At 43.0% G+C, this 21,052-nt stretch overlaps 1 protein-coding gene across 1 annotated transcript; it reads left to right on the top strand.

The window, feature by feature from the left end:
• Positions 1–3,766: 3,766 nt before the first annotated feature.
• Positions 3,767–11,771, top strand: LOC143806592 (chymotrypsinogen A-like). Its single transcript, XM_077287294.1, has 7 exons — positions 3,767–3,833; positions 4,059–4,162; positions 5,790–5,869; positions 7,971–8,049; positions 8,315–8,495; positions 9,700–9,833; positions 11,573–11,771. The coding sequence occupies exons 1-7, from the start codon at positions 3,782–3,784 to the stop codon at positions 11,732–11,734; spliced, it is 792 nt and encodes a 263-aa protein (XP_077143409.1). The 5' UTR covers positions 3,767–3,781; the 3' UTR covers positions 11,735–11,771.
• Positions 11,772–21,052: the final 9,281 nt, after the last annotated feature.

Below are 21,052 nucleotides of genomic sequence, written 5' to 3'. Positions count from 1 at the left end.
GCTGCAGGGGGACTTCGGCATCGTTGAAGACAGTTTCAACGATGCCAAAGTTGTTCCCCTGATCGTTGGTCACTGGAGAGAGCTGTCTGTGTAACTGCTCCCCAGCGACCACACAACGACTTACCAACGATCGCATCGCTGGTCGTGATCGTTGGTAAGTCGTTTAGTGTAACGGTACCTTAATGCAAGTGTTGCATAGTTACAATAAATTATCGTTATTATCACCAAAAGATATGGTCTCGTCAATACACTAAGCAGCCGGACTGACCCAAGGTATAACTATCACCAAAGAGGACTTAATTACAAAGCCACAAAAAGAGGATTAAAAATCCTCCAAAAATTCAAGAATTAATACAGCACAAAGCAGTTCTTACCTGCCCATGTCTACAAACAAATGCTGCAAACCCATGTAGTAAAGATGGCGGCAACACAAGTGCAAAATACTGAGATAAGACAACCACTCACAGCCTACCAATTCATATTGGGGGTGATTGCTTAGTATATGATTGCACAAAGAGGCTTGTATAGGGCGCTGTTCACATACAGGTAATGCACAGTGTCTGGTTTACAGTCTATTACTGATGCCCATACTATTTGATCAGGCGGGCTGCCAGGCAGGGCCGGCGTCAGCACCCGGGCAAGTGCCGGAGCCCTGAGCCTGCTCCAGGCCCCGGCACTTGCGATACTTACCTTTCCCGGTTCCAGCGCTGCAGCGTCTTACATCCTCTAACTGTGAAGTTCAGGTCAGAGGGCGCGATGACGTCACCAGTGCGCGCCCTCTGCTTGAGCAGTCGCAGCACAGAGCAGGAAGACGCCGACGGTGAGGAGTCCAGAGCAGCATCAAGCGACGAGAGGTGAGTATTTCATTTTTTTTTTAATATTTGGAGCAATATATGGGGACCATCAGAAGGGGCCCTTATATGGAGCATTATATGGGGCTAATTCTATATGGAGCATCTTATGGGGCCAATAATATAGGGAGCATCTTATGAAGCCAATTCTATATGGAGCAGTATATGTGGCCAATTCAATATGGAGCAGTATATGGGGCCAATAACATATGAAGCATCTTATGGGACTAATTATATATGGAGCATTTTATATGGCCAATTATATATAGAGCATTATATGGGGCCCATTATACATGGAGCATCTTATGGGGCCAATTATTTTTGGAGCATTATATGGGACCCATTCTGTAAGGAGTATTATATGGGGCCCATTCTGTATGAGCAATATATGGGACTCAGTATGCTGTATGGGGCTGATCATATACTGTATGGAGCATTATATGAGGCCCATTATATATGGAACAATAGATGAGGCCCATCATATACTGTATGGAGAATTATATGTGGCTCACTATACTGTATGGAGCATTATATGGTGTCAATTCCGTATAGAGCAATATATGCGGCTCATTCTGTATGGAGCAATATATGCGGTTCATTCTGTATGGAGCACTCTGTGGTGTACATTATACTGTATGGAGCATTATATGAGGCTCATTATTCTGTATGGAGCACAATATTGGGCTCATTATTCTGTTTGGAGCAATATATGGGGCTTATTATTCTGTATAGAGGACTATGTGGTGCCAATTATACTGTATGGAGCACTATATGGGGCCATTATACTGTATGGGGCAATATATGGGGCTCATTATTCTGTATAGAGGACTATACTGTCCGGTTTCTGAGCTAATGTAGAATGCACAATAGATATCACTCATGTAATGTACGAAGTATGTGAAATCTTTGGCATTGTACTTTATCTATATTTCTCTGCCGTATCCATGCATTATGAATTGTGGTATGTGTTAAAGGGGCCCACCGGGACTCTTTCGCCCAGGGCCCATGAAAACCTGGAGACGGCCCTGCTGCCAGGCATCTAAATGCATCCCATGTGAACAGACACCCCAGTTTACAAGACTGTCTGCGATGTATCATTCCTAATTTGACCAACTCAGGCAGATCTGGAGACCCAGTCGTGTCTCTCCCCAAATTAGCTCTTCCAGTAAAGGGGTTTCCACAACAATAAAAAGCCCATTGAATGATCACTGTGGTTTTTTTATATATCAATATTTCAATTGTAATATAAGAAACTTTTGTTTGATACCTTGTCAAAGAGATTTGCTTCTTTCTCAACGTATGAACCATTCTTCCCACCTCCTGAACTTTTCCATTACTTTGAAAAACAGCAAAAATTCAACATGCTCAAGACAAGGCTAACTGCTAGGTCAACGAGGGATCAGATTATACAGCAGTATCCATTCTTAAAATGACAAAAATATCTCCATGCAAAAAGATATCCAGATGCAAAAGAGTGTAATTCGACACCTTACAAATTCAGTATCTTTTATTCTGTTAACTTGCTGTGCCATGATCTATTTCTAGTGTGGATACATCTATAGATGCCTATCAAAGTCTATGGAGATAAATACAGACACACGCATCTGTGCTGCTGCTTTCTGGTAAGTGTTTAATCTTACCCCAACGTTGGTTTCACAGCTACACTGCTCAGTACTTGTGCTTGCGGCGGTGTCCTCGCTGCTGCCTGGTGACGGGTCACGTGTTCTCGACGTGTTTCCTGTTCCGGCGGGCGGCGGAGGCGCCGTGGTTGGCAGCATTCACAGGTGACGCGTCTCTGTGGGGTTGAGTGCCCTTTGTTATGGCGGTATATATAGATGGCTGCTTTACCTGGTTCCCCACGCCCCCTGAGGAAGGAGCTGCGTTGTCGCTCCGAAACGCACGTCGGGGTGGGTTCTAGGTCCCCCATTTGCTGCACACACCAGGTATTATATACTGTTCACATGTATTTACGTGTGGGATATTGGGCCTTCAGTATTTTTATGTTTTACAGCAACTAATTTATCTTATCTATATGGGCTGTTATCCGATTGTACTTTAATATGGTGTGTGTTTAGCCATGGACGGCACCTTAAGCCCCTTTTTTGTACAATGTACTGCCAATTAGTGTTTCACCATTCCTACCGTTGTTCTTCTTTTATGTACTGATTTTAGTCTGTTAAAAATAAAAGTGATTTTTTATGGGATTTATCTGCGTTTTGTGGTGATTTAGGATATCTGTCTTTTTGCAGTTGTCCCTATTAGTCCTTAGCATACATATATGGGGTAGTTAATTAGTTGCGTATATATATTATGTGCAATATACTATGATTTTCCCCGTATGTATTATGCGTGTTACAACTTTATGTTTTGCTCAGTACTTGTGTATAATGTCCTCTATCACGCTACTGCTTTTGAACATGTGTTACATAGAGACAGAAGAGTGAGAATCCATCATGTCTGTCTTTCCTGTGTGCTAGTCTCCACTAACTAGCTCAGAGACAACTGAAAATCAGACATAGAGTCTGCAGAAGGGCAAACTTATGTTAAATGCAGTATACAAGTCATACATTGGTCAGAAATTATGTTATTCCTTGTAAATGATTAGCTTCCAATATACCGTAATATTTTAATCTTGAAACCAAAAAGAACTTGTGGGAGATTTTTAAATACTAAGGCATAGGGTCCATTGGAACAAGCAAATGCTAGGTAGCAGTCATGTGGTCCCAATAAATAGCCACTATTTTAATATTTGCAGATGCCAAATTTAGGAAGCAAAAGGTCATTGCTACACCATTGAAGGTTCTAATTAGCACTGCAATATTTGCTCACCTTGCTTGGACTTTTTAGCCAATCATGAAGCAAATCCATATCTTGCAGCTCGGTTCCCTTTACTATAAAAGTTGTCCAAGCGAATAAGGAAAGTATTCACTATGGGTTTCCTACTGCTTGTCTCCTGTTTGGCTTTGGCCAGTGCTGCTTATGGTAAATTCAACTATTACATGACGTTTTATTGTTAGAATTGCATTTAATTGTAGAAATATTTATTTTGCATCATTATCTTTGTAGCACAAAAATCTATGCATTTTATGTGTCTTATTACATAAGCTAGAAGCTAGGATTAAATGTTCTAGATTTCGCTGAATAAATATATTTTAACATTTTCTAATAATAAAATCCTTGTTTTTTTGTTGTTGTTATTTTTACCAGGCTGCGGAGTTCCCGCTATCAACCCTGTTGTCTCTGGCTATGCCAGGATAGTCAATGGTGAGGAGGCAGTTTCAGGATCTTGGCCCTGGCAAGTCTCTCTTCAGGTAACAATAGATATTAATTTAAAAAAGGCAAAAATGTAATCTGCAAAGTAGTGTATTTTTAAGTATTTCACTTCTTTGCAAACTTCAAAAAGTTTACTGTCCTCTCGATCATCTTTGAGAACCAGGATTGTAATTCCTACATATAAATTCCTAATAATAAATAAAACTTATAATTTATCAGATATACATTAAATATAATTTATATGATAAATAAATTTATATGATAAATAAATTAAATAATTTATATGATAAAACTATTTATAAGATAAACATTAAAAACCTATACCCCATAAACAAACAGAAAAAAAACAATAAAGAGAGACAAGAAACAATAAAAGCCCTGTAGATGGCATAGAAATGGGCACTTAGATAATAAACCCTATCTAATGTTAGACAAAGAAGCGGGCAATGACAATCCCCTATTATTGGTACTACCTGTCTGCGGAGGTTGGCACGCTAAATGATAGACAAATATTCTGCCCCCGCTCACTGACGGCTCACCCTAGACCGCCACTGTCCCTATAAATCATTTTTAGGGGATTTATATGTAAGAAATATTTTGATGATCTTCATATTACCGAATTTAATGTTAGACCGAACCAGGATTCTAAAAATAAATTAATGTGCGCTGACAAGGGGCTAAAGATCTCAAGCTGTAGAAGAAAACTTTGTAGCACTTACCAAATCCACACTACTATACATAACTATCGGGAATATGACTGCAGATTATTGCTATGTAACCTGTGAGCAGCATGATGTAGGAACAGAGACCCCGATTCCAGCAATGTATCACTTACTAGGCTGTGTTTTGCTGTTTAGGTAATCAGCGTTTAATCTTCAGGAGATTATCACTACAGGACTAGGTGTCTCCTGCTTTCTAGTCCAACCCAATCCTCACCACTGATTAGCAGCTTTCTGTCTATATACAGATTGGCATCAGAGAAAACTCTGATTGTATCATAGCTGCTGTACCCAGTAAGCTAAGTGATACATCCCATACATCACGGTCTCTGCCCCTTCATCATGATGCTGTCGAATTATATATAAAAAAAATCTGCTAATGGTCGTGGTACTGGTCAGCCAATACCATTGGCTAAAGATGGGCTCCACTCAAGACCCAGCCAGGACCCACACAATTTTCCGGTAAAGTATTAGAACAGCAGCATCGGTCGAGACTACCGCTCTCGGACACATTACATATAGGCTCCAAAAGATTCCTTGTCATAGGTATCCTTGATATTTTAGAATGTTTCATAGGAGAACATTATGGAAGTAATAATGAAAATGGTGATGCAGTATAACATCCCCGTCATTTGTAATAACACTTTATTGCCACGTATTTATACTGCAGAGACAAAATCCAGAGGAACCTATGTGAGAATGATATATATGGATCTCCTGGTCTCCGATACCTCGTCAGAACAATCATACCATGATTCTCACAATGCCAATGGTAGTCTCTTACTTGCAATTTAGGAAGCTGCTACCTGCTACTAAGATGGCTGTAAGCCCTACCCAATTTATACGGCCTGTGTAGCTACACCCATGAGATGCCTTGTATTGCTCTGCTTATTTTTCATGGATTTATCCTGCAATATTTCCTATATTATTGCTTTATATGTTACAGGACAGGACTGGATGGCATTTCTGCGGGGGTTCACTGATTAACAGCAATTGGGTGGTAACAGCAGCTCACTGCGGTGTTATGTAAGTACATTCGTCCACAGCAGCCTAAAATTTATACATTTTTCATAAACTTTTTTTGTTACTCTTTCCCAACTTTTGTACACATGTGTAGCAATATTTCTTAGGAATTCTATGGAGCAGGTTTATGGCGCTAACAGCTGCCTGATAATGCCGCATCTAGAGCTTGCTCAGATCCCAACAGTTTGACCCTTTAGGCCAGTGTTCCCCCACTCTGGTCCTCAAGAGCCACCAACAGGTCATGTTTTCAGGATTTCCTTAGTATTGCACAGGTGATGCAATTAAGGAAATACTGAAAACATGACCTGTTGGTGGCTCTTGAGGTCCAGAGTGGGGGAACACTGCTTCAGGCGATGTGCAGATGGGGTTTTTTAGGAGCCACTACAAGAAACACTCCTTTTTTGGGGAATTTTTGAACATTTTTTTTTCTTTTCCTGATGGGGGTATTTCAGATTTTTTGAAGGGTTCTGTAACTTTTTTTTTTCCTGAAATCATTTTTGCTCCCTTCTGATTTGACGGTGCCCATTTTGGACCAGATTGTAACAGGATTAGCTTAAAATATTTTCTCTTTTCCCTGAATCTGAAGTGGGAAATACAAGCAAAGAAAAAACTCCACATATGAACAGCAAAGTTTATTAACATTTGAATGAATAATAGTATTTCAAGTGATTTTTTTTTTCAGACGAAGGGAATAAGTGGATGTGCCGCGCTGCTGGTGAATAATCAATAATGATAGCCAAAGAATCCAAGGTTTGAGGCATCTCAATGCGTTTAAAAATCGGTCAGACTTCTTCATCGGGAGAACCACAGAAAGTTTTATTCACAATGGGTTTCAATGTCTGTCTGACTGTTTGATCAGGAGAACCACAAAAAGTTCTAACTTTCTGTGGTTCTCCTGCTGAATAAGTCAGACAAACTTTTGAAACGCATTGAGAATAGATCGAATCTCTACTGAAGACCTTGGATTCCTTGGATATCTTTCTTGATGATTCATAAGCAGCACCGCACATCCACTTATTCCCTTTGTCTGACCTCTACTCTGGATTCTCCAACCAGCTAAGTAACAGCAGCTGGAGTTACACTGTCCATTGAGCCTTCTAAAGGGTTGTGCTTTCTCACAACCCAACCTCGTAAGCAATGGCTCAACACCTAAACACGGTGTTACCTGGATAATACCCTATTTGCTCTTGTTTGTTGGCTCAAAGAAACTCCTCAAAAATCTCTGTCTTTGCTTAGCTTTAGATGCTGGGATCAATAGCTGCTGCGGTATCTAAGCAATTATAAAGAAGGGTTTGGGCTACGTCACCCTACCATTTCCCTACATCCTTATTCCTCTCCAAAATTCTAGATGTGTAGACCGAACTCTTGAAAAAGCAAAATATGATCTCCCAGCTTTAAAAACATACAGTATAATACCAAAATAAGAAGGTTAAAAAAGACATTTATGAATATATGTACACATGCAAACACAAAACCCAGCTGCATTTTAAATGCAGGAGGGGGATATCACACAGTGGTGGTCCACCCTCAATTCAATTGGCCCCAACTCCATAATATTGCATTACAAAATAGGAGGACACGGAGCACATAAATGCATATACATTTTTTTGTAATTTTATTTGAAAAATGTTTATATGCACTTATGTACTCCGTGTCCTCCTATTTTGTTATATATGTACACATGCAGATTAATGGCAGAAATGTCTGGCCTATCTCATTCTTCTAGATACAGTTTGCAGGAAGACATGCAAATACTGCAAAAAAAAAACAAACAACAAAAACAAACAATTTTTCTTATTAGATTGGGGTGTTTTACAGACGAATCACATGTTTTATTAATTTCTCTTATAGGGTTTGTTTTATAATAGGATGTAAGAAATTGGTACATTGGTTAAATACGGAAATACAGGAATGTCTGTGACTGTCCCATTCTTCTAGATGGGGCTTGAATAAATCCAGGCTCACACTGCAAAAAAAAAACATTTTTTTTTTTAAATAGATTTGGGTGGTTTACAGATGCATCACATATCACATATAATATTAATTTATTTTATAATGAGATGTAAAAAATTGATATACTAGTTACATGATGTGTTTTCTGTAGTTCAACTGACCGCGTTGTTGTCGGAGAACACGACAGAAGTTCCTCTGCTGAAGCGATCCAGACTCTGGCAGTTTCACAAGTGAGTTTCCATGTAGTTTTATTTTTGGTGTATAATTACGTTTACAGTCCTGACCGTTCAATGTCATTTATTATATTTCTATACTTTTAGAATTCTGCTATATTATCTTCCCACTTGTCTAATGGTTTTCTGTTTAAAACGGATACAACAGATAGAAACTCGTTGACTTACAATGGCGTTTGTTGGGTTCCGTTCAGGGGTCTGACGGGCAATAATCATTAATACAAAACAGAGACGGATTCTACTGTAATTTTCTCTTTTTAAGGTTTTTACTCATCCAAACTGGAACTCCAACACCATCAGTAACGACATTACCTTGATAAAACTCGCCAGTTCCGCTGTTTTGGGCAGCAGAGTCTCCCCAGTGTGCTTGGCTAACCCTGGTGAAGTATATGATGATGGCCGTCTCTGTGTTACAAGTGGATGGGGATTGACAAGATGGAACGGTATGATAAAAAATTGGCACATTTTTGGAACTTGCTTTTAATGTTTTTTAGTAAAATGCTGAAAAGTGCACACTTGTTTCTTTGTAGGGCAGTGGTTTTTTTTTTTGGAATGCCGCGTGCTCTAAGTATGGCATTATTTCTGCCTCGTCATGCACGTTTCCCTATAGAATGCCGCCAAAACCATATGGAAAAAAATAACATCAAATATGCCTGCACATTTTGGAATGCTAAAATGACACTTTTTCTTATAGGCTTATTTATTTCCTTTATGTGTATTGAAACAACACAAGAAAAAAAAACAGAGAAAGAAAGGCAAATTGGACATAATTTCACCCAAAACCCCCAAAATGGGCCAGACAAAATTGTTGGCACCTTTCCAAAATTTGGGTAAACAACTTTGTTTCAAGCATGTGATGCTCATTTAAACGCACCTGCGGCAAGTAACAGGTGTGGGCCATATGAAAATGACACCTGAAACCAGATAAAAAGGGGAGAAGTTGAGTGAGTCTGAGTGTGCCACTCTAAGCATGGAGAACAGAAAGAGGAAAAGAGAACTGTCTAAGGACTTGAGAACCAAAATTGTTGAAAAATATCAACAATCTCAAGGTTACAAGTCCGTCTCCAGAGATCTTGATGTTCTTTTGTCCATGGTGTGTAACATAATCAAGAAGTTTACAACCCATGGGTTAACTGATCTACAAGATGTATCCTATGATACTGCTCCTCAAATAGCACCAGATTAGCACCTCTAATGACATCCAACCACTAAAGGCGGGTTATATACACATTTACTAAACTATACTACTACTAAACTATAGCACATTATGGTACATTGGAACATAGACTTCTCATAGGAGACAATTTCTGGCAGTGATGTAACTTGAATCTTGTGGGTCCCAATGTGGCCCCTAATTATTGCAAGTCTTTTAATAGTAATGGTCTTTTCATATGAGCTAAAGGGACTTTTTGGGCCCTCTAGGCTTCAGGACCATGGTGCAACCCCTGCACCTATTACAGTTATGTTCCTGGTTTCTTGTTGGATTGCAAAGCAAAAAAATACCCAATGAAGCCTACATATATTAGGGCTGATATGTTTACAATTTAATCAGTATAAAAATAAATCAATGTTTTGTAAATACTTATATAACAGTCCCAAAGCAAAATAAAACTTGTTAATATACTCAATACTTTATTTTCTGAACAGCTGTAAACACTCCCAGCAAACTGCAGCAGACCTCCCTGCCCGTGTTGTCCAATACGCAATGTAAGGTCCACTGGGGAAGCAACATCCTTGATTCCATGATCTGCGCTGGAGCTGCCGGAGCCTCATCCTGCATGGTTTGTATCATCAGACGAATGAATCCCTGCTTTCTTTTTAGTTTGTTAAGGGGTGCACTTAGCCCCTTATTTGCTTTACGAAAACATTGAATGCTATCCCCACCTGCACCATTAGTTCAGAATGCAGCGGGGGGAGGAAAAAGGACTACTGCAGTGGAAGTAGACCAGAGCCAGTGACGAGAGCTGACAATGACAGTATGTGAGTGCGGTTGCAGTGTCCATAAGGAGGTAAAGAGCCAATGATTGATATCTCTTGATTGACAGACCTGAACTTAATCAGCGGCTCTGCACCTCTCAACATTGGCTCTGGTCTGCTCCATGCGTCTGTCATCACTGCTCCACTCCCCTTCTGGGTGTTTGCAAAAGGATAAGGGAGGATGAAGTTTAGGATCGAAGTGCAGAGACATATTGTTGGTGACTGCAAAATGATACTAACATGTGGACAGTGTCACCCAGGATGGTGGCAGTGACAATTCTGTTAGTGCTGTGCTGGTCACTGGTTTCTACAGAGATCTGAGAGGAGCAGTCATATCATCGTGGCTGCAGTGCTCAGATCACAGTAATTAAATAGTTTACAGTCACTGTCAAACATGAAAGTATTTGTTATGACTGCTATAGCACATGCACACAGGTAGCGCACAAACCAGGGACGCAGCTACCTGAACCTGACAGAACCCTGTTCAGACTAGGAAAAGCCCCGGTCTGTCCATGCCTGACCGTGGATATTTGCACTCAAAGAAAATGCAATGGCACCCTCAGTCAGCAGCTAACCCTGAATGTCCTTAGCAGCTCCTAGTATCTCTTGAGTAGCAATACCCTAAGGAATAAAGGTACCACACATGAAACAACTGCAACCATCTTAAACTACAGCAAAGTGAATGCATCCAACAAAGACTATCCCCAGCAGGGGAAGGTTTATAAAGCTGCACCCGAAAGGTGATAGGGAAGACAAAAAGAGTTACCCAAAGATGACATGAAACAGAACTAAAACACCAAAAGAAAAGTTGTATCTGCTGTAGCTCCTTGGAAAAAAGACAAAGACCACAGGATCAAGGGTTTGAATCCAGATGTATGACAGTATTAGATACACAGCTCAGCAGTCACACGATAGGATTAGATACATGGATGGCATCGCATGTGTAGGGATTAGATACAAGGACTATATCACACATGATAGAACTAGGTACGCAGACTATCACATATGATAGGGTTAGATACACGGCTCAGCCGACTAAGGGTGAGTGCCCATTTCATAGCTGATCCTGCCACAGTATAGGAGATTACGGTCGGTGTCTGACTGAAGTCTCCTATGTCCTTGCAGTTGCTATATTTGCGGTGTCATGTTCTGATACTTACCAGCAAATAAAAATGGCATCCTCCCAACAGTTGCAGAAAAAAATAAATATTAAAAACTAAATTTTATTTTGTTTAAAAAAAGAAATGATTACATAATTAAAACAAAACTAAAAATCATTGCACATTCCCTTTCGTTTTCTTTCCAGGTTATCAAATTCTTCCTCCTTTTTCTTCTCCATTCTTCTTTTTGCATCAGTAATCAGAGGCTAAGGAATTCTTTGGATTATTTTTTTTTTCATTTGAGTGGAAGAAGAGGCGTTAGGAAGATGAAAAATATTTGTACACATACTTACTCTGTATAGATGTGAAGTAATTGGTTAGTTGCTTCTATTTTAATATCCTTGAAATTTAACAATTTTATTATAATTTTTTTTCTAATATAGGGCGATTCTGGTGGACCCCTTGTGTGCCAAAGAGATGGCGCTTGGACACTGGTTGGTATTGTGTCTTGGGGTAGCAGCACGTGCTCAACCTCATACCCAGGTGTCTATGCCCGTGTCACTGTACTCCGTGACTGGGTGGACCAGATTCTTGCTGCCAATTAATGGACCGCAGCTCAATAATTTCTTTAAAAAAAATAAATAGTTTCATTTACATTTTTGGATTCTGTTTCTTTTTTGAGGTTTCTATGTGTTACTCGCAAAACGTTTCTTTAGACATGTAAGAGATCATACAATATCAGCCATATATATATATTTAGATGGTTGAGGTAGGCATTTGTGAAGGGTGAACTGCAGGTGGTCAACACAGGAAGTTTGTCTAGAATAAAAGGTACAATTAAAAAGAGATAAAGAGAAGATATAAAAAGGCATATACACTCCCCTCACTTCTTGTAACCTACAAGTGTACAAAGATATTACACAGTCACCAAGTGACAAGTGGGCCTGTGTACCTTCAAATGCCAGGGCTGAATTTTAGTCCCAGTCCGGCCCTGGGGGAGTGTAACACGGCTATCTAATATATAAAGCTGAATGTGTGTGTGTATGTGTGTGTGTGTGTGTGTGTGTGTGTGTGTGTGTGTGTGTCCGGGATTGGCATCTGCACCGTCGCAGCTACAGCCACAAAATTTTGCACAGTCACACGTCTGGACCCCAAGAGCGTCATAGGCTATGTTGTGAGGGGAAATTTTAACCCCGCGCGTTCCAATTCACCAAACAATTTTGCCCCTATCTACATAATGGGGAAAAAGTGAAAGGAAAAGTGTTGTAGGCAAATTGACAGCTGCCAGATGTGAAGAAGGGGGACTTAAAGAGTGAGAGCGATGGCGCCAAAGAGTATATACCGTACAGTTGCTAAGGTGGGGCCCCGACATGGGATACTCACCTCACCACACATGGGAATATGAACACACACACAAAATGCGCCACACACTACCACGTGCTTGAACACATATATCACCCTCAGCACACATTTCACCACACATACACCAACCTCGCCACATAAAAGTCGAAACACAAAAGTCACCGCTCAAAACTCACCACACGCAAAACTCGCCACATGCAAAACTCGCCACACCTGCAAAACTCACCTCATGGAAAACTCGCCACATGCAAAACTAGGCTCACGCAAAACTAGCCACACGTGCAAAACTCACCTCATGGAAAACTCGCCACACGCAAAACTTGCTGCACACAACTTGCTACACTAACCTGTCACATGCAACTCAACACACAAAAAGTTGCTACACGCATGTCGTCACACAAAACTCATCTCACAAAAGTCTCTACATGCATGTCGCCACACGCAACTCAACACACACAATGTGACACATGAAACTCACCCTAAAACACACACAAATCTGGTATTATCCTTCAGAAATAAAAATCTGATTAATAAGCAGACAAACTACAAGAGCAACAAATGTACCATATAGGAAATATGGCAGCTGTCAGTCACATGATCTGTCTATTATGTGTATGTGTGAGCTAATATATACTGCCAGGGGGGAGGGCTTCCTGTTGGCTGGGGACTTATCAGGCTGCCAATTTAGCTTACATTTGTAAAAATACTGACCAAATAATGTGTGAACGAGGTCTAATACAGGAGGAGATGACACACAGACATATACTATATACAGGAGATGACATACAGGTATATACTATATACAGGAGGAGATGACACACAGGTATATACTATATACAGGAGCAGATGACTCACAGGTATATACTATATATAGGAGGAGATGACATACAGGTATATACTAAACACAGGAGTAGATGACACACGTATATACTATATACAGGAGGAGATGACATACAGCAGGTATATACTATATAAAAGAGGAGATGACTCATAGGTATATAGAGGAGGAGATGACATACAGCAGGTATATACTATATACAGGGGAGATGACATACAGGTATATACTATATACAGGAGATGACATACAGGTATTACTATATATAGGAGGAGATGACATACAGGTATATACTATATACAGAAGAGATGACATACAGATATATACTATATACAGGAGGAGATGACACATAGGTATATACAATAGGAGGATGACATACAGCAGGTGTATACTATTTACAGGGGAGATGACATGCAGGTATATACTATATACAGGAGATGACATACAGGTGTATACTATATGTAAGGGAGATGACAAACATGTACATATTGAGGGGAAAATGAGAGATGTGAGGTGAAAATGAGAGGTGTGAGGTGAAAATGAAAAGGTGTGAGTGCAAAATGAGAGGAGTGAGGGAAAATAGTGGAGTGATCGGAAAATGAGAGATGTGAGGTCGAAATGACAAGTGTTAGGGGGGAATGAGAGGAGTGAGGGGGAAAATAAGAGGAGTGAAGGGGAAAATGAGAGGTGTGAGGGAGGAAATGAGAGATGTGAGGGGAAAATGAAAGATGTGAGGGGGAAAATGAGAGGCGTGATGGGAAAATTAGAGAAGTGAGGTGCTATAACTAACCACAGATATTTACTATGCCCAGGCAACTCCGGGCTCTTCAGCTAGTATAACATATAATCACAGCTGTATCCAGCATTACAGCTCAGTCCTATTTATTGCTTTTAGTTGCAGTACCAAGAAAAGCCGCTACTTTACCTACATAACTGGATTTCGTAGATAATGAATGGATTGAGACAACCAAAGGCTATGGAACCTCATTCTGATGCTCCATAAACGTTGCCTACAGCCACTTTTGGTTCCGCTGCGCAGCACGAGACCCGGTGACTCTGAAGAGCGGTGACATCAGTAACGTCACCGCTCTTCAGATATTCCGGGTCTTGCGGTGAGCTCGGCGACTGTGAAGAGCGGTATTATTACTACCGTCACCGTTCTTCAGAGTCGCTGGATCTCGATGGTAGCCCCCTCATAGAGCATAATGTAGCCCCCCTCATAGAGCATAATACAGCACCCCATAGAATGTAATACAGCCCTCCCCATAGAATGTAATGCAGCCAGCCCCCATAGAATGTAAGGCAGCCAGTCACCCATAGAATGTAATGCAGCCAGCCACCCATAGAATGTAATGCAGCCAGCCCCCATAGAATGTAATGTAGCCAGCCACCCAGAGAATGTAATGCAGCCAGCCCCCATAGAATGTAATGCAGCCAGCCCCATAGAATGTAATACAGCACAGCCCCCATAGAATGTAATACAACACAGCCCCCATAGAATGTAATACAACACAGCCCCCATAGAATGTAATGCAGCACAGCCTGATATGATCCGGTGACCTTGGAGCCGCATGAGAGACTTTCTCAGGAGTAGGTGGTACCTGTACTGACCGCAAACCCTAAACTAACACCGCAACTAGAAGTAGCCGTGGGATGTACCTAACACGTCCTAGACACCTCGACACAGCTTGAGGACTAAATACCCCTATAGATGGAAATGGGAATTCTATCTTGCCTCAGAGCAGAACCCCAAACGATAGGCAGCCCCCCACAAATATTGACTGTGAGTATAAGAGGAAAAACACACGCAGGCAGAAAAACAGGATTTAGCAAAAGAGGCACTTCTAGCTAAATAGAAAAGGATAGGACAGAATTCTAAGCGGTCAGTATTAAAATCCTAAAAATATCCACAGCAGATAATACAAAAATTCTACATCTAACTAAAGACATAGAAAGTATATCTGCATCTCCTGAGAATCCAGTATGACTGAAAAATCCAAACAAAGTCTAAGCTGGACAAAAACACAATGAATTGCACTAAATTGCAAAGCACACTGCATGTGTGCACAGAAACAAAAAACCAGACACTTATCTTAGCTGAATTGGCAGCAGGGCATGAGGAACCAGAGAGAGATGCAATCCCTCCAAGTACAATGGACAACTGGCACGGACTCATGGATCCTGCACACCTAAATACCTAATAGAGCTGCAATCAGCAGAAACACCTGCCCTGGATTACAACCCCAAGACAACTGCACTACCACCAACAACCACCGGAGGGAGCCCAAGAGCAGAATTCACAACAGTACCCCCCCTTGAAGAGGGGTCACCGAACCCTCACCAGAGCCCCCAGGCCGATCAGGACAAGCCAGATGAAAGGCACGGACCAAATCAGCAGCATGGACATCAGAGGCAAAAACCCAAGAATTATCCTCCTGGCCATAACCCTTCCATTTGACAAGGTACTGAAGCCTCCGCCTCGAAAAGCGAGAATCCAAAATCTTCTCAACCACATACTCCAACTCCCCATCAACCAACACAGGAGCAGGAGGATCAACCGAGGGAACAACGGGCACCACATATTTCCGCAATAAAGATCTATGGAAAACATTATGGATGGCAAAAGAGGCCGGAAGGGCCAAACGAAAAGACACCGGATTGATAATCTCAGAAATCCTATAAGGACCAATAAACCGAGGCTTAAACTTAGGGGAAGAAACCTTCATAGGAACATGACGGGAAGACAACCAGACCAAATCCCCAACCCAAAGCCGGGAACCAACACACCGGCGACAGTTAGCAAAACGCTGAGCCTCCTCCTGAGACAACACCAAATTGTCCACCACATGAGCCCAAATCTGCTGCAACCTGTCAACCACAGAATCCACACCAGGACAATCAGAAGGTTCAACTTGCCCCGAAGAAAAACGAGGAAGAAAACCAAAATTACAAAAGAAGGGCGAAACCAAGGTAGCTGAACTAGCCCGATTAGTAAGGGCAAACTCGGCCAATGGCAAGAAAGCCACCCAATCATCCTGATCAGCAGACACAAAGCATCTCAAATAAGTTTCCAAAGTCTGATTAGTTCGCTCGGTCTGGCCATTTGTCTGAGGATGAAATGCGGAAGAAAAAGACAAATCAATGCCCAGCCTAGCACAAAAGGCCCGCCAAAACCTAGAAACAAACTGGGAACCTCTGTCGGACACAATATTCTCCGGAATACCGTGCAAATGAACCACATGCTGAAAAAACAACGGAACCAAATCAGAAGAGGAAGGCAATTTAGGCAAAGGCACCAAATGAACCATCTTAGAAAACCGGTCACAAACCACCCAGATAACCGACATCCTCTGGGAAACTGGAAGATCTGAAATAAAATCCATAGAAATATGCGTCCAGGGCCTCTCAGGGACCGGCAATGGCAACAGCAACCCACTAGCACGGGAACAACAAGGCTTGGCCCGCGCACAAGTCCCACAGGACTGCACAAAAGAACGCACATCACGCGACAAAGAATGCCACCAAAAGGACCTACCAACCAAATCTCTGGTACCAAAAATACCAGGATGGCCAGCCAACACAGAACAATGAACCTCAGAAACCACTCTACTAGTCCATCTATCAGGAACAAACAGTTTCCCCACTGGACAGCGGTCAGGTTTGTCAGCCTGAAATTCCTGCAGAACCCGTCGCAAATCAGGGGAAATGGCAGAAAGGACCACCCCTTCCTTCAGAATGCCGACCGGCTCAAATACCTCAGGAGAATCAGGCAAAAAACTCCTAGAGAGGGCATCAGCCTTAACATTCTTAGAACCCGGAAGATACGAGACCACAAAATCAAAACGGGAGAAAAACAGGGACCATCGAGCCTGTCTAGGATTCAGCCGTTTGGCAGATTCGAGGTAAATCAGATTTATATGATCGGTCAAGACCACAATACGGTGCTTGGCTCCCTCAAGCCAATGTCGCCATTCCTCAAACGCCCACTTCATAGCCAACAACTCACGATTGCCGACATCATAATTGCGTTCAGCAGGTGAAAACTTACGGGAAAAGAAGGCACACGGTTTTATCAAGGAACCATCAGAATTCCTCTGAGACAAAACGGCCCCTGCCCCAATCTCAGAAGCGTCAACCTCAACCTGAAACGGAAGAGAAACATCTGGCTGACGCAACACCGGGGCAGAAGTAAATCGGCGTTTAAGCTCCTGAAAGGCAGAGACAGCCACAGGGGACCAATCCGTTACATCAACGCCTTTCTTCGTCAAATCGGTCAGGGGTTTAACCACACTGGAGAAGTTAGCAATGAAACGGCGATAAAAATGAGCAAAGCCCAAAAATTTCTGAAGGCTCTTCACAGATGTGGGCTGAATCCAATCATGAATGGCCTGAACCTTAACCGGATCCATCTCTATAGATGAGGGAGAAAAAATGAAGCCAAAAAAGAAACCTTCTGCACTCCAAAGAGACACTTAGACCCCTTCACAAACAAAGCATTATCACGAAGGATCTGAAATACCATCCTGACCTGTTTCACATGAGACTCCCAATCATCGGAAAAAATTAAGATGTCATCCAAATATACAATCATGAATTTATCAAGATAATTCCGGAAGATATCATGCATGAAGGACTGAAAAACAGATGGAGCATTAGAGAGCCCGAATGGCATCACAAGGTATTCAAAATGGCCCTCGGGCGTATTAAACGCAGTTTTCCATTCGACACCCTGCTTAATACGAACAAGATTATATGCCCCCCGAAGGTCAATTTTAGTAAACCAACTAGCCCCCTTAATTCTGGCAAACAAATCGGAAAGCAAAGGTAAAGGGTATTGAAACTTGACCGTGATCTTATTCAAGAGGCGATAATCAGGGCCGGCCTTTGCCCTGTGCGACCTGTGCGGCCGCACAGGGCGCCAAGGCTCGTTAGCATACAAGGGGCGCATTTATTGAGCTCAGCAGATTAATGTCACATTACATCACAATCAGGGGTGGGATTCAGCCGGTACGACCCGGTACGGGGCAGCCGTTTTCTAAAATTTCCATCTGCCAGCGTTCCGGTTACCACACCCCCGGTCATCGGGCCCCCCCTGGCAGTGGCGTAGGAAGGGGGCGGCACAATGCGGGGGGCGGCACAATGCGGGGGGGCGGGTCGCCGGCGGCGCAGAATTTACCTGGCTGTTCGCTTCTCGGCTTCAGAAAAATGGCCGCCGCGATCTCCATCTGCGCATGCGCGGCATCCCGCGGCCATTTTCCTGAAGCCCCGGGCAGCAGAGCACTCCACCTGCGCACGCGCGGCCTCAGGAAGATGGCCGCCCCCACCGATAAGCAGATAGAGCAGGATCGCGGTCAGGTAAAAAGAACTTTTTTTTTTTTTTAATTATTATTGAGAGCGGCGATCGGGAGGGGGGGGGCAGGGCAGAAAGCTGGACACAGGGAGGCAGAACGCTGGACACTGGGGCAGAAAGCTGGACACTGGGGCAGAAAGCTGGACACTGGGGCAGAAAGCTGGACACTGGGGCAGAAAGCTGGACACTGGGGCAGAAAGCTGGACACAGGGGCAGAACGCTGGACACAGGGGCAGAACGCTGGACATTGGGGCAGAACGCTGGACACTGATGCAGAACGCTGGACACTGGGGCAGAAAGCTGGACACTGGGGCAGAAAGCTGGACACTGGGGCAGAAAGCTGGACACTGGGGCAGAAAGCTGGACACTGGGGCAGAAAGCTGGACACAGGGGCAGAACGCTGGACACAGGGGCAGAACGCTGGACATTGGGGCAGAACGCTGGACACTGATGCAGAACGCTGGACACTGGGGCAGAAAGCTGGACACTGGGGCAGAACGCTGGACACTGGGGCAGAAAGCTGGACACTGGGGCAGAAAGCTGGACACTGGGGCAGAAAGCTGGACACTGGGGCAGAAAGCTGGACACTGGGGCAGAAAGCTGGACACAGGGGCAGAACGCTGGACACAGGGGCAGAACGCTGGACATTGGGGCAGAACGCTGGACACTGATGCAGAACGCTGGACACTGGGGCAGAAAGCTGGACACTGGGGCAGAACGCTGGACACTGGGGCAGAAAGCTGGACACTGGGGCAGAAAGCTGGACACTGGGGCAGAAAGCTGGACACAGGGGGCAGAAAGCTGGACACAGGGGCAGAAAGCTGGACACTGGTGCAGAATGCTGGACACTGGTGCAGAATGCTGGACACTGGTGCAGAATGCTGGACACGGGCAGAATGCTTGACACAGGGGCAGAATGGAGACACGGGGCAGGATGACAGACATGGCGTCATGACTGGAGACACTGGAGGCAGGATTGGAGACAGATGGGGCAGGATGGATACGATGGAGACAGATGGGGCAGGATGGGAAGATCATATGGGGCAGGATAGATACTCATTAGGGCAGGATGGGAGAATATATGGCTGACGCCAGGAATGAGACACACGGGGGCCAGGTTGGCGAATATTATTACCATAGGGGCTAATTAAGGGATATTATTACTGCAGTGATGTATTTATTTTATTTTTTGAGTATACTGTTTTAAATGGAGGGGCGGTCCTATTACTGTGTAGAGTGACACTATGTCGCCTTCTTCATGTGGTGTAATGTAGAAGTTGGGAAAATTAAGTAATGTGTTCTGCAAGTGGAACTCGAGATAACTGTGTTATTTCCTGCAGAGACGAGTCCTGGCTGGATGAAGTGATAGCGGTCTGTGCGGGATGAAAGATGAAGGACTTCACCTAGAGATGTCACTGGTGAGTCAGTGTGTTACCTATACACTGACACTATACACTGTATACTATATACTGAGGTCCTGTGTATGTCACCGGTGATCACTGTATTACCTATACACAGACGCTGCATACTAAGTACAGATCTCCTGTGTATAATGGCACTTATGGTGATAGTATTGTGGTTTTTTTTATTATTGATCAGTATTGTAGTATTCAGTCACTATGTGGTGGTAATATGTGGTCTGGTCATGATGTTGTGGTATTCGTTCCTTGTATTTGATATTATTCGATCACTGTGGTGGTAATATGTCATCTGGTCATGGTGTGGCGGTGTTTGGCCTTGCAGGCCGCCGCTCTGCACTCTGATTGGCTGTCAGCCCATATGGCTTTGGACCAAGCGTCATTTTTTCCTTTTGGTCCGCTTTAAAGCACTTTATAATTCCCGTTATTGCAATATTAGTGTTTCTTCAAGTGTTTTGCAGGGAAACACAAGTTTTCTAAGTAAACATGTTGTTGTGAATATTAAAGAGTTATTGTTTTCTTTCAAAGTTTGGAGGGGGGGGGGGCGCCGTCCTGCAGTCTCGCACAGGGCGCCTTTTGGGCTAAGTCCGGCCCTGGCGATAATCAATACAGGGTCTCAAGGAGCCATCCTTCTTAGCAACAAAAAAAATCCCGCTCCCAACGGTGAATAAGATGGCCAAATATGCCCTTTCTCCAAAGACTCCTTAACATAACTCCGCATGGCGGTATGCTCCGGCACAGACAGGTTGAAAAGTCGGCCCTTAGGAAACTTACAGCCTGGAATCAAGTCAATAGCACAATCACAGTCCCTATGCGGTGGAAGGGAACTGGACTTGGGCTCATCGAATACATCCTGAAAATCAGACAAAAACTCTGGAACTTCAGAAGAGGAGGAAGAGGAGATTGACATCACAGGAACGTCATTATGAACCCCCTGACAACCCCAACTAGTCACAGA

Source organism: Ranitomeya variabilis, chromosome 2, assembly GCF_051348905.1.
Source record: "Ranitomeya variabilis isolate aRanVar5 chromosome 2, aRanVar5.hap1, whole genome shotgun sequence".
Taxonomy (NCBI): domain Eukaryota; kingdom Metazoa; phylum Chordata; class Amphibia; order Anura; family Dendrobatidae; genus Ranitomeya; species Ranitomeya variabilis.
Note: the sequence above shows the minus strand (reverse complement) of the source record. Positions and strands in the feature narration are given on the sequence as shown.

Bases quoted from the DNA above. Each gene is read 5' to 3' on its own strand.
- LOC143806592 (XM_077287294.1), top strand. From the start codon at position 3,782: ATGGGTTTCCTACTGCTTGTCTCCTGTTTGGCTTTGGCCAGTGCTGCT. The intron at 3,834-4,058 runs GTAAATTCAACT...TATTTTTACCAG, and splicing joins TTTGGCCAGTGCTGCTTATG to GCTGCGGAGTTCCCGCTATC. The intron at 4,163-5,789 runs GTAACAATAGAT...TATATGTTACAG, and splicing joins CCTGGCAAGTCTCTCTTCAG to GACAGGACTGGATGGCATTT.